At 47.7% G+C, this 12,892-nt stretch overlaps 3 protein-coding genes across 12 annotated transcripts in view; 1 reads left to right on the forward strand and 2 right to left on the reverse strand.

Annotated features, from left to right (window-relative positions):
* Positions 1-11,484, reverse strand: part of LOC146355867 (uncharacterized) — a 17,868-nt gene extending 6,384 nt beyond the window's left edge. The window contains exons 1-6 of one of the 8 annotated variants that reach the window (XM_084830873.1): positions 11,363-11,484; positions 10,599-10,678; positions 7,461-7,580; positions 4,299-6,227; positions 2,924-3,017; positions 2,432-2,589 (exon numbers count right to left, since the gene is read on the reverse strand). In XM_084830873.1, the coding sequence (XP_084686999.1) occupies positions 2,583-2,589; positions 2,924-3,017; positions 4,299-5,856 (1,659 nt within the window). In that variant the 5' untranslated portion in view covers positions 5,857-6,227; positions 7,461-7,580; positions 10,599-10,678; positions 11,363-11,484 and the 3' untranslated portion in view covers positions 2,432-2,582. The other 7 variants (XM_084830877.1, XM_084830871.1, XM_084830878.1 and 4 more) reach the window with 7 other exon arrangements.
* The window catches only part of LOC146355868 (uncharacterized), an 81,895-nt gene that overhangs the window by 6,384 nt on the left and 62,619 nt on the right, over positions 1-12,892 (reverse strand). For all 3 annotated transcript variants that reach the window (XM_084831118.1, XM_084831119.1, XM_084831117.1), the window contains one exon: positions 2,432-2,589. The gene's annotated coding sequence lies outside the window, so the exon portion shown is untranslated. The remainder of the gene's footprint in view (positions 1-2,431; positions 2,590-12,892) is intronic.
* The window catches only part of LOC146355869 (uncharacterized), an 11,489-nt gene continuing 4,759 nt past the window's right edge, over positions 6,163-12,892 (forward strand). The window contains exons 1-3 of the mRNA XM_084829972.1: positions 6,163-6,250; positions 7,147-7,368; positions 10,802-12,573. Of these exons, the coding sequence (XP_084686098.1) occupies positions 6,163-6,250; positions 7,147-7,368; positions 10,802-11,823 (1,332 nt within the window). The 3' untranslated portion in view covers positions 11,824-12,573. The remainder of the gene's footprint in view (positions 6,251-7,146; positions 7,369-10,801; positions 12,574-12,892) is intronic.

Consider the following 12,892-nt stretch of genomic DNA (forward strand, 5'->3'; position numbering starts at 1 on the left):
ACTTGACTTTCCTGGTTTTTTCTGTACGAATTCTTCTTTCTCTTTTATCTGTTTTATAATATTTTGTACTTTCTCTACTTTGTTTTCCAATACTTCTACTCTTTTTGTCATTATTTTAAACTCTTCTTCTCTTTGATTTAATACAGCATCTAATTTCTTAATTTCTTGTCTCAATTCTTCCTTCGTATCTTTAATCTCCTCCTTCACTTCCAATCCTTGCCTCTCCATCCTTTGTTCTATGCATTGTTCAAAGGTGCCCATCCTTTGTTCTATGCGTTGTTCAAAAGCATCCATTTTTTTACTTATAGCATCTATAATATTCTGTGTTTGTTCATCCAAGGCCATCTTTTGTGTGTCTTGCTTCTGCTCATGTACCTCTTTCTTACAAAATTACAGGTGAAAACAATATAAGTAACTCCCGTCGGGGTCTCTGTTAAAGAGCCTTTCCTGGATTTACTAATCCTACTTGATTGTTCTGTAGGCTTCCCCCAGGAATCCCTGGAAAATAAAGGGGAAGCCTACTGTACCATCCGGACGAAATCTTAGAAGAATAGCTACTTTTGCAAGGGAACAAAAGGGCTCAAAGCTAAGGTTAGTCGCCGGAGTTAATCATCTACTGAAATGCTGTGTTGAAACTCTTAATTAATTAAGAGACTACAAGGACAGATGAGCTCCAATCTTAGATAGTATTTGTGAACTTAAACTCTTTTGTACTCTTTTTTGATGGTACATTTCCTCTTTTATGGTGATGTGTAATTGGCCACCCTAGTGGGAGCATATAAAAAAACCGAGTTTCTGAAGCCTTTGTTAAGTTTTTGCATCCTAGCTCATTTGGTTTAAGCATTGCAAGAAATGTCTATTAACATGAATGACTTCTAGTCCATGACCATTTCAAAGAAGTGTTTACAGTTTGCTTGATATCCTTGAACAGCTGAAAGGTCAGCATTCACGTTGCTCTTTCGTCCCCTTTAATGCCCTAACACAACAATATGTGCTTCAGAGTAAACATGCATAGGGCTGAGCTGGAGAGGTTGCTCAGCTGTTTTCATATTGTGGGGATAGAACCGGTTGGTTAGAAATGGGGCTGGCATCAGGCAGTGGCCAAACAGCTGTTGATGGGAAACCCACAAGCTGGACATGAGTGCAACAGCACCCTCCTGCCCAGGTTCCCCAGCAACTGGGGTACATAGGCTTACTGCCTCTGATACTGGAGGTAGCATAAAGCCATCAGGGCTACTTACCAATACCATTGTAGCCCTCTCCTCCAGGAAGTTGTCTAGCCCCCTTTTAAAGCCATCCAAATTGGAGGCCATCACTACGTCTTGTGGTAGCGAACTCCATAGTTGGACTATGCACTGTGTGAAGACTTCTGCCTTTGATCCATCCTGAGCCTCCCACCCTTCAGCTTTATGAGAAGACCCCTTTGGGTCCTAGCATGATGAGAGAGGGAGTACACCTCTGATCATGCCTCCCCTTACTTGGCTTTTTTCCAAGCTCAACAATCCCAGCTGTTGTGACCTTCCCTCACAGGGGAGATGCTCCAGCCCCTTGGTCATTTTAGGTGTCCTTTCCTGAGATGTCTCTAGCCCCCAGGTCAGAGCAGGACCTCGCTACGTGGACTGAGTGATCTCAGCTGCATTCTTGTGGGAACCCTTACCACCACCACCCCAGGGGGCCTGGGAAAACTATGCCAGCCAGCCAGCCAGTGACTGGCTGACAAAGGCCACCTTGAAGTTGTCAGGGGCTTGAGCGTATAATCCGGGTGGGGGGAGTTTGCAGCTGCCCATTGTCTTCATCTTCCTTTTGCCTTTGCTTTGGACTCCAAGTACTTCTGTTCGGGCCATGTCCTATTTGAAGACCCGTGCCTAGGTACGTATTGACAGGTTTCGGTAGCTTTATTTTTTCTTTGAAGTATCATTTCCAAACATACTCTGGTTCTTGTGTAACTTTTATTCCCCTTTCCCCTTCCCCAGTAAACTTGCTGCCTCTTATAGCTGACTGGCTGTGCGCTCCACTCTAAATTGCCTCCGTCCTAAATCCAGTCTTCCTCTCGCTTAATGCTACCATTTAAGGTTTCAGGCCCAAGTCTTGGAGGGCACTCATTTGGACCCGTTTCATACGCCCTAGGGGTGTCCTGTAAGGTCCGAGCATCCCCTGGCTCAGGCCGACTTGGACATAAAGGGTGGTGGCAGCCTGCCTTGCTGGGTTGGTGTTCAGCCTGAGCAACGTCCTTCCCCTGCCTGCACTGCTGGGAGGAGGGGCAGCCCCCTTCCTCCTTTTGCACACACTATGCTGGCATGTTTGGGATTTTGCCCCACCCTTTTCCTGGCCCCCGACACCTTCTCCAAAATTGAATTTGGCTCTTGGGGCTCAAGAGGTTCAACGCCCCTGCTGCAGCATATGCCACTTTAAAAAGTCCAGTCTCACTAACCTCTTAGAGTTCGAGAGGGTCAAGAAACATGTAGGCAGGGGTGATCCGGTAGATATTGTTTGCTTGGATTTCCAAAGGCTATTCATAAAGTCCCTCACCAAAGAGTCCTGAGCAACTTTAGCAGCCATGGAATAAGAGGTCCTCTCATGGGTCAGCAACTGGTTAAAGAACAGAACACAGAGAGTAGGAAGAATTGGTAAATTCTCCCAGTGGAGGGAAGTAAATAGTGGGGAACCACGGGGATCTGTATTAAGACCGGTGCTTTTCGACCTGTTCATAAGTGATCTGGAATGAGGAGTGAGAGGCGAAGTGGCCAAGGTTGCTGATGACACCTAATTATTTAGGGTGGTTAAAACAAAAAGGGATTGTGAAGAGCTCCAAAAGGATCTCTCCAAACTGGGAGAATGGGCGTGTAAATGGCAAATGCGGTTCAAGGTAAGCAAGTGTAAAGTGATGCACATTGGGGGGGAAAATCCCAACTTCAAGCATAACCTGATGGGATCCGAGCTAGCGGTGACCAACCAAGAAAGAGATCTTGGGGTTGTGGTGGACAGCTTGATAAAAATGTCAACCCAGCATGCAGCCGCTGCAAAAAAAGGAAATTCCATGTTAGGCATATTTAGACAAGGACTTCAGAATAAAACTGCTCATATCATACTGCCCCTATATAAATCTACAGTGCGACCACACTTGGAAAACTGTGAACAGTTCTGGCCAGCACTCCTAAAAAAAAAATATTGCAGAGCAGGAAAAAGTGCAGAAAAAGGCAACTAAGGGTGCAATCCTTTGCAAGTTTAGACAGAAAAAAAGGCTACAACTCCAGGTCCATGTGTCACTTTTTGCCCTGGCAGCCCATCTACCTTTCAGACTGACTGTTGGTTCCTTGGTTTTTTCTTATACGGCATAGGTTCCACATGCCTGGTTATTGCTGACTGCTGGGGGATAGCAATAAAACGCTGCCATGTGCACCCTGAGAGTCAAAGCTTTATCTGCACAGCTGTGGGAAGCAGTTATACATGGCATATAGGAACTACAAACCAAAAACTCATTCAGTGTTTCTGCACTTTTAAAATCATATGGAGACCACCTTCAAGATGCCCGAGTATTTCCTGCCAAGACACCGCCTGGCTTGGGTGTGACTGGCCCACGTAACAGACACAAAAACCTAAGAAATGCTGTCCTGGATTGGACCAAAGGTCTGTGTAGTGAAGCCTTCCCCACCATGTTCTTAGCGTCTTATATTTGCGATTACTGCCCCACAGCTGAAGCTCTCTGGGCAATTGACAGAAGTTAAAACATTAAAGCAAAGTATAGCAAGTTGAAAAGCCATTTACATAAAAGCACACAGACAATATATACAAACAACATGTAACTAAAAACAATTTTGAACGGTCAGTCATAACTAAAGACACATCCAAGACTGATTAAAACTCATCATGTGCTGCCAAATGCCTGGGAAAAGAGATCGGTCTAAACCTGACACTGAAAAAATAAGAATGCTGGTGCCAGGCAAACCTCATGGGGCAGCTAGTTCCAGAGATGGGAGGCCAACACTGAGAAGGCACTCTCCCTTGTTGCCGCCTTCTGAGCTTTCCTTGGAGGCACTCGGAGGAGGACCCTGGATGCTCAGTGTAGAGTACGGGTAGGTTCAATTCGGGAGAGGCGTGTGGCCAGGTATTGCGGTCCCGTGCCAATTATTCTGCTGTATGGGTTCCTTGATGCGTCCTAAGGGTACAGCTTGTGCTGAAGCTATTTCCAGGTTCCATACATTTATACGATTTCTCACTTGTATGTGTTTTATGTATCCGAACGTGACTGCCTGTGCTAAAACTCTTTCCACACTCGATGCATTCGTAAGGTTTCTCACCTGTGTGGGTTCTTCGATGTAAAGTAAGGGAGCCCATCCTACTGAAGGTCTTTCCACACTCCATGCATTGATACGGTTTCTCCCCTGTGTGGGTTCTATGATGTTGGTTAACACTACTGCTAAAACTGAACCTCCTTCCACACTCCATGCATTTATATGGTTTCTCCCCTGTGTGGGTTCTTTGATGTGCCTTAAGACCACCGTGCCGACTAAACTTCCTTCCACACTCCATACATACATAGGGTTTCTCCCCTGTGTGTGTTCTTTGATGTGTCGTAAGGCTAGCACTTTGAGAAAATCTCTTTCCACATGCCACACAACAATATGGTTTCTCCCTTGTGTGGATTCTTTGATGCCCACTAAGTTGACTGCTCTGAATAAAACTCTTTCCGCACTCCATGCATTTATATGGTTTCTCCCCTGTGTGTGTTCTTTGATGTACCTTAAGGCTACTGCTCCGACTAAACCTCCTTCCACACACCATGCATTCATAGGGTTCCTCCCCTGTGTGGGTTCTTTGATGATTCGTAAGGCTAACACGTTGACAAAATCGCTTTCCACATGCCGTACAACAATATGGTTTCTCCCTTGTGTGGATTCTTTGATGCACACTAAGTTGACTGCTCTGACTAAAACTCTTTCCACACGCCAGGCATGTATATGGCTTCTCCCTTGTGTGGATTCTTTGATGCGTAGTAAGAGCACTGCTGTGACTAAAGCTCTTTCCACACTCGATGCATTTATATGGTTTCTCCCCTGTGTGGGTTCTCTGATGTATCCAAAGCTTACTGCTTCCGCTAAAGCTCTTTCCACACTCCATGCATTCGTAAGGTTTCTCCCCTGTGTGGGTTCTTTGATGTAAAGTAAGGGAGTCCATCCTACTGAAGCTCTTTCCACACTCCACGCATTCATAAGGTTTCTCCCCTGTGTGGGTCCTTTGATGCATAGTAAGAGTACTGCTCTGACGAAAACTCTTTCCACACTCCACGCATTGATATGGTTTCTCCCCTGTGTGAGTACTTTTATGCATAGTAAGAGTACTGCTCTGACGAAAACTCTTTCTACACACCATGCATTCATAAGGTTTCTCCCCTGTGTGGGTTCTCTGATGTATCCAAAGCTTACTGCTTCCACTAAAGCTCTTTCCACACTCCACACATTCATAAGGTTTCTCCCCTGTGTGGGTTCTCTGATGCATAGTAAGAGTACTACTCTGACGAAAACTCTTTCCGCACTCCATGCATTGATATGGTTTCTCCCCTGTGTGGGTTCTTTGATGCGTAGTAAGATTACTGCTCTGACGAAAACTCATTCCACACTCCATGCATTTATATGGTTTCTCCCCTGTATGCGTTCTTTCATGCATCCTAAGTTTACTGCTTCCACTAACATTCCTTCCACACTCCATACGTCTATGCGGTTTCTCTCCTATTTGGGTTCTTCGATGTTTGGTAAGGCTATCGCTCACATCCGTCAGGCCTCTCCCCTGTGTGGGTTCCTTGCTGTGTATTAAGGTGCTGACTTTGATTACTGCTCTTTCACACTGTATGTGAAACATTTGTATGTTTTCTCTGCTATTTGGGTTCTTCAGTGTGAATTTAAGGGGTGACCTTTTTCAGCCCAGCATGCATTGACATGGCTTCTTCCCTGCGTGGGTTCTGCAATATCTTTCTAAGTTTAATTGATCCTCAATATTTCCCCCCCACACACACTCTCTCCTGTTTCCTGCATGATCTCATAGGATCAGGGCTTCATAGAAATCAGGACTCTGAGGAGCAAGTGACTTCTTCCTCCCGTTGCTTGATGGATTTCCTTTGTGCCACTTTGGTGCTCCTTTATTCATGCAGGTCCCTTGTTCTGCTTCATGCCGGATGGCTTCCCAGGACCCTACGGGTGGCTTCTTATTATTCCCACTGTCCCGCTCAACCCCTGTTTGGGAAAGAAAAAGAATGGTCAGTTGTTAACAGGGTCCTATTTTCTAGTCTTTCGAGTACTGTGGGGGGGGGGGGGGGATCTGTAAATAAGCAGCCATGGAACAGAAAAGCTTTCGTCAAGGAAACTCTGGTCCAGAACTGTGGACCTTAATTTAATTCACTGAGCAGACCTGACTGTTTTTCTGGAGTGTGAAAAATTCTCTCCGGACCCTGAAAGATCAGAAATGATACATAAGCGGAGGCTTTGGGGCTGGGGATGGAAGGAGGCTGGGGCAGCAATAGGGAAGATCATAGGAATGCCGCCCCCGTCTCCTTCCCTCCCCCAGGAACGCCCCTTTCTCCCCATTCCCACACTCCCTTTTACTACTGCGGAGGGGCATAAGAGGGAGGGTGCAGGAAGCGCAGGTTCCTGGCTCTGATCTCGGAGCCCTGTCCCTGAATTTGGAGACAGAAAAGGGAAAAATCCCATGTCCCCCAGACGCTGTCTGGGGACATAGGATTGTTCCTTTAGACACTTTACTCCCCATTCATTTCCCATTTCATCACAGCGCTCTACTACTCCTTACATTTCCCAAGTGGTGGGGGAGACCCGAAGTGGGGACACCTGGGGCAACAGGAGGCTGAGGTTTCCGTCCTTTTGCATTTGAGAAAGGGAAGATGACACTGGGATAACAACGGAGCAAAAGGTATGGGATAAAACATGGACCATACCATCAAAGAAAACTGTATAAACAACTCTCAGGGAGAGTGTGTTGAAACTGTTACACCGACAGTGTATCACGGCAGTACGTCTGGCAGGAATAGCTAATACAGACAATGGGAAATGTTGGTGAAACTGTAATCAGCAAGGTTTACATATCCAGATGTGGGGGGCACGTCCCGTTGCGTCACGGTTTTCTACATCATATTCTCAGACACGGCAAGTATCACACATCAGACCAGAGATGCTACATCAGCACTGGCCCTGTTGACAATAGGGGAAGGACAAAATGCAAGGGTGACATCTAAGGACGTGGTTGCGTTCCTGCTGATGGCAGCCCAAAGAGTCACAGCTAAAAGCTGGAAAGAGGCAGAATGTCTAACACTGAAATCTTGGCATACGGAACTAGGCAAGGAGCCATGGCAGGAAAACCGACGTACCAAATGAAACGGGCAGAGGCAACGTTTAAACATATGATTTTCATAAAAAATGGCAGGGTGTTATTTCATATACTAATCAGGTACTTACACAGCAGTATTCGTCGAAACCTTCCTCAGGCTTTGGAGAAGAGACTATGCTTAATTCATTATGGTGAAGATCTATACAGAAAAACTCCAAACAGCCTACAGATTCCACCCATATCTTGATCTGTAAGGCAAAGCGAATTATCATCAACTTTATTAGGCCTAACCAAAATGCCTCAAAATTGTATTTCATCAGGCTTGCTGGTATAAAAAGCAAGGCATGAGGAACGGAACAAAACCCAGATGTTTAGCCACACGGCAAGGCCATGAGGTCTGCAGTTTAGGCAGACCCACTCTCAAAATGCAGATTTGCAATCTGAATTAATTAGCCAATGGTCGGTGTTGCAGGTATGGGATTACACCTACCAATGCATTCGGGGAAGGAGAAGCAGTGGCTGATCTCCCTTTCTGAAAGCACAAAGGCCAGCAGTAACTCTCATTTCCCCCTTGCCATGGACTAGATGGTCTTATAGGCCCCTTCCAATCCCACTGCTTTATGATTGTATGAAACACACTGGTTCCTAAGGTACAAGAGAGCAGAAAGTGGAGGAACTGGATATGTAATCAAGGATGCCAACAAAATTTCCCTGGGGTTGTCAGCACTCCTGAATGTCAACTTTTAGCAATTTATTTTTATTTTGATCATTACAGGAGACTGGAATGCTAAGGTGGGTAGTCAAACGACACCTGGAATTACAGGCAAGCATGGTCTGGGAGAACAAAAGGAAGCAGGACATAGGCTGATAGAATTTTGCCAAGACAACTCACTGTGCATAACAAACACTCTCTTCCAACAACCTAAGGGACGACTTTATACATGGACTTCACCACACGGTTGACACCGAAATCAGATTGACTACATCCTTTGTAGCCAAAGGTGGCAGACATCTATGCAGTCGGTAAAAACAAGACCTGGAGCTGATTGTAGTTCAGATCACGAACTTCTTATTGCACAATTTAGAATCAGACTCAAGAGAATAGGGAAGACCCACAGATCAGTCAGATATGAGCTCACTAATATTCCTCATGAATATGCAGTGGAGGTGAAGAATAGATTTAAGGGACTAGATTTAATAGATAGGGTCCCGGAAGAACTATGGACAGCAGTTTGCGACATTGTTCTGGAGGCGGCAACAAAAAACGTCCCAACGAAAAAGAAAACCAAGAAGGCAAGATGGCTGTCTGCTGAGACACTGGAAGCAGCCCAAGAAAGAAGGAAAGCAAAAGGCAACAGCGATAGGGGGAGATATGCCCAATTAAACACAAAATTCCAGCGGTTAGCCTGAAGAGATAAGGAATTATTTTTAAATTATTTTTCCGCAGAAGCGGAAGATAATAGAATAGGAAGGACAAGAGACCTCTTCTAGAAAATTAGAAACATCGGAGGTAAATTCCAGGCAAAAATGGGTATGATCAAAAACTAAGACGGCAAGGACCTAACAGAAGCAGAAGAGAGCAAGAAAAGGTGGCAAGGTTATACGGAAGATCTGTATAGGAAGGATAAGAATATCAGGGATAGATTTGATGGTGTGGTCAATGAGTTAGAGCCAGACATCCTGAAGAGTGAGGTTGAATGGGCCTTAAGAAGCATTGCTAATGACAAGGCAGCAGGAGATGACGGTATCCCAGGTGACCTGTTTAAAATCTTGCAAGATGATGCTGTCAAGGTGATGCATGCCATATGCCAGCAAATTTGGAAAACACAAGAATGGCCAACAGACTGGAAAAAATCAACTTGCATCCCCATACCAAAAAGGGAAGCACCAAAGAATGTTCAAACTATCGAACAGTGGCACTTATTTCACATGCCAGTAAGGTAATGCTCAAGATCTTGCAAGGTAGACTCCAGCAATTCATGGAACGAGAATTGCCAGATGTACAAGCTGGGTTTAGAAAAGGCAGAGGAACTAGAGACCAAATTGCCAATATCCGCTGGATAATGGAGAAAGCCAGGGAGTTTCAGAAAAACATCTATTTCTGTTTTATTGACTATTCTACAGCCTTTGACTGTGTGGATCATAACAAATTGTGGCAAGTTCTTGGTGGTGTGGGGATACCAAGTCATCTTGTCTGCCTCCTGAGGAATTTGTATAACGACCAAGTAGCAACGGTAAGAAAAGACCACGGAAAAACGGACTGGTTTTAGATTGGGAAAAGAGTACGGCAGGGTTGTATACTCTCCCCCTACCTATTCAACCTGTACGCAGAACACATCATGCAACGTGCTGGGCTTGATGAAGCCAAGGCTGGAGTTAAAATCGCTGGAAGAAACATTAACAATCTCAGATATGCAGATGATACCACTTTGATGGCCGAAAGCGAGGAGGAGCTGAGGAACCTTATGACAAAAGTGAAAGAAGAAAGTGCAAAAGCTGGGTTGCAGTTAAACCTCAAAAAAACCAAGATTATGGCAACCAGCTTGAGTGATAACTGGCAAATAGAGGGAGAAAACATGGAGGCAGTGACAGACTTTGTCTTTCTAGGCGCAAAGATTACTGCAGACGCTGACTGCAGCCAGGGAATCACAAGACATTTACTTCTTGGGAGGACAGCAATGACAAATCTTGATAAAATAGTGAAGAGCAGAGACATCACACTGACAACACAGGTCCGCATAGGTAAAGCAATGGTACTCCCCGTCGTAACCTATGGCTGCGAGAGCTGGACCATAAGGAAGGCCAAGGAAGATAGATACTTTTGAACTGTGGTGCTGGAGGAAAATTCTGAGAGTGCCTTGGACTGCAAGAAGATCAAACCATCCTCCAGGAAATAAAGCCAGACTGCTCACTTGAGGGAAGGATATTAAAGGCAAAACTGAAGTACTCTGGCCACATAATGAGAAGACAGGATACCCTGGAGAAGATACTGATGCTAGGGAAAGTGGAAGGCAAAAGGAAGAGGGGCCGACCAAGGACAGGATGGATGGATGGATGATATTCTGGAGGTGACGGACTCGACCTTGGGGGAGCTGGGGGTGGCGACGGCTGACAGGAAGCTCTGGCGTGGGCTGGTCCATGAAGTCACAAAGAGTCGGAAGCGACTGACAGAATAAGCAACAACAACAAGGCACAGAGCAAAAGTACAGAGAAACACAAAAATTAAAAACATAAGATTAAACATAAAAATGATCAAGGATACTTACAAAATTTACCTGGGGTTGTTTGCACTTCTGAATATCAGCTTTTAGTAATTTCTTTTTCTTTTGCTAGGCACAGAGCAAAACTGCAGAGAAACATAAAAAATAAAAATAAGAAAAACATAAAAATAAACATAAAAAAAATACACGGTTAGCAAAAAAGTAATATGGGCAACCCTGTTTTTTAATCCCACTCTCCTTCTGACCAGGCTCTTTTCAGGTCAAGGCGATAAAAAAAAGACTCCTCAGCTGCTCTGACCCCCCAAAGCAGCACAGCTTCATCCCACCCACCTTCTCCCCGGGTGCTGGCTCCGCATCCGGGCAACTGGACGCAGCTCTCGGGCGGACAGCAGAAAGACCCTGCAGTCGGAACAAAGCCGCTTCTGGCGCGCGGGAGCGTTGCAGCTGCGCGGATGATCCGGCGCCCTTCGCTCCTCCCCCCCTGCGCCCCGCCGCCACATGCCGGGCCCGGGTTGCTACCGGGCGCGTGGAGGCTGCAAGGTCGTGCCAGGGAGGCCCCGCAGAGCTCCGGGTCCCGTTCGGCAGCTGGACTGCAAGGATCGGCCCAGAGCTCTGGCCCCGCGGGGGGGTCCCTCCCTCCCTCCCTTTCCTCCACGGCGCCCCCCTCCTGCCCCCCGCCCCAAGGCCCCTCACCTCTCCACGCGTCCCCCCCGCCCCCGCCCAGGGGCTCTGGGCCGCTTTCCCCCCCGGGGGAGGAGCGTGGCGCGACCGCCCTCCCGCCTCTCCGGGAAGCAGCGCAGTTCCCCCACCCGCGGAGGACCGAGCCGGGGAAGCGCGCCCCGCCGCCCCGCCAGCAGCCCTTCGCCAGCCGCGCTTCCCGCCCGGAGCAGTCTCGCCGTCGGTCCCCGCAGCCGAGGCCCCTCTCCGGGACAGCGCTGCAGGCCGCCTTGGGGGCGGGACCGGATCCCCCGAGATGACGTGTGCAGGCCTAGTCCGTATCAGCGGCACGGGAGAAGGGGCCCTCAGGCTCCGGGCGGAGGGTTGCATCTCTTCCCTTCCCTTCCGATACCCCCCACTGGGGAAGGCTCTCTGCAGCGCGCGCAAGATGGAGCCCCTTGCAAGGACAGCGTCGTGCTTCGCATCAACGCCGTTCACATGCGAACGTGTGAACAGGCAGCAGAAAGACACACCACGGGCGCGGCTGGTTGAAATGGGGAGCGCCGATATCCCTCCGGGCAGGCGGGCAGGAGCCTGGGCTCACAGGCCGTGAACAGGCAGCTCGGGTGCTTTGAGAGGGCTCCCAGCAGCAGGATGTCATAGGGAACTCTGCTCTGGAGTCTTCCTTTTCTCAGCCCCAGTCGGCTGTCGTGCCACGAACCCCAGTCCAGTTCAGGAGAACCTCAAAGGTCAGGTCTCCCGCTCCAGTTGCCGGATTTGTTGTCAGAACACAGGGTGGACGGTGCTGGGTTTCACCTATGGCTCCTCCCGCATCCAGAGAGATGTCCCCAAACAACCGGAGCACTGGAGTCTTATGAGACGCTGGCAAGTGGGGTCCTCAGTCAAGGCCACTGCACCACCCGGGTCCATCCAGCCTACACGCAGCTCTTGCTCTGTGCGCCTGTGTGTGTGTTCCAAGCTGCAAAACGGCGCGCATTCTGTCCTCCACACTGCTGCTGTGGTTGGCTTCTAAGCTCTGTGCCTCCCTGCTACTGGAATGCTGGTGCCACTTTTCACTGCAGGAAGGGAGACAGGGGCAGTCTAAAAAACAACAGTCTGAAAGGTGGGTGGGCTGCGGGGGCGAAGAGTGACACATGGACCTGGGGGTGTCATGGGACTGGCAGGGAGGCCAGGAAAAATGGGCTCCCTGGTCCTGTTTGCCCTTCCCTTCCAAAGACCTTTCTGAGCTTACCAGGTGGAATTTTTATTTTCCCCGCCTGCCTCCACCAGACAGCCGAGAAACCATCTATGTCTCTGGGAAACACTCTTCTAGATAGTCTGGAGTTTGGCTTCTAGGCGTGGGGTGAGTAACAGAACAAAAAAGGAGATCACACCATTTAAGCAACATTTCAAACAACATTTCCTGAAAAAGTATTACTATTTAGAAAATGGTATTAACTTAAAATAACATAAGAACATTAGAATAGCCATGCTGGATTAGACCAGGGATCCACCTAGTCCAGCATTCTGTTCACACGGTATCCAGCCAGCTGTCAACCAGGAACCCACAAGCTCATAGGGGAGATGCTCCAGCCCCTTGATCATTTCAGGGTGCAATCCTATGCATGTTAGGCAGAAAGAAGTCCTACAACTCCCAGCATGCTGGGAGTTGTAGGCTTTTT

This window comes from Heloderma suspectum, chromosome 2, assembly GCF_057233095.1.
Source record: "Heloderma suspectum isolate Gila_16-S chromosome 2, 16-S_ref, whole genome shotgun sequence".
NCBI classification, from domain to species: Eukaryota; Metazoa; Chordata; class Lepidosauria; order Squamata; family Helodermatidae; genus Heloderma; species Heloderma suspectum.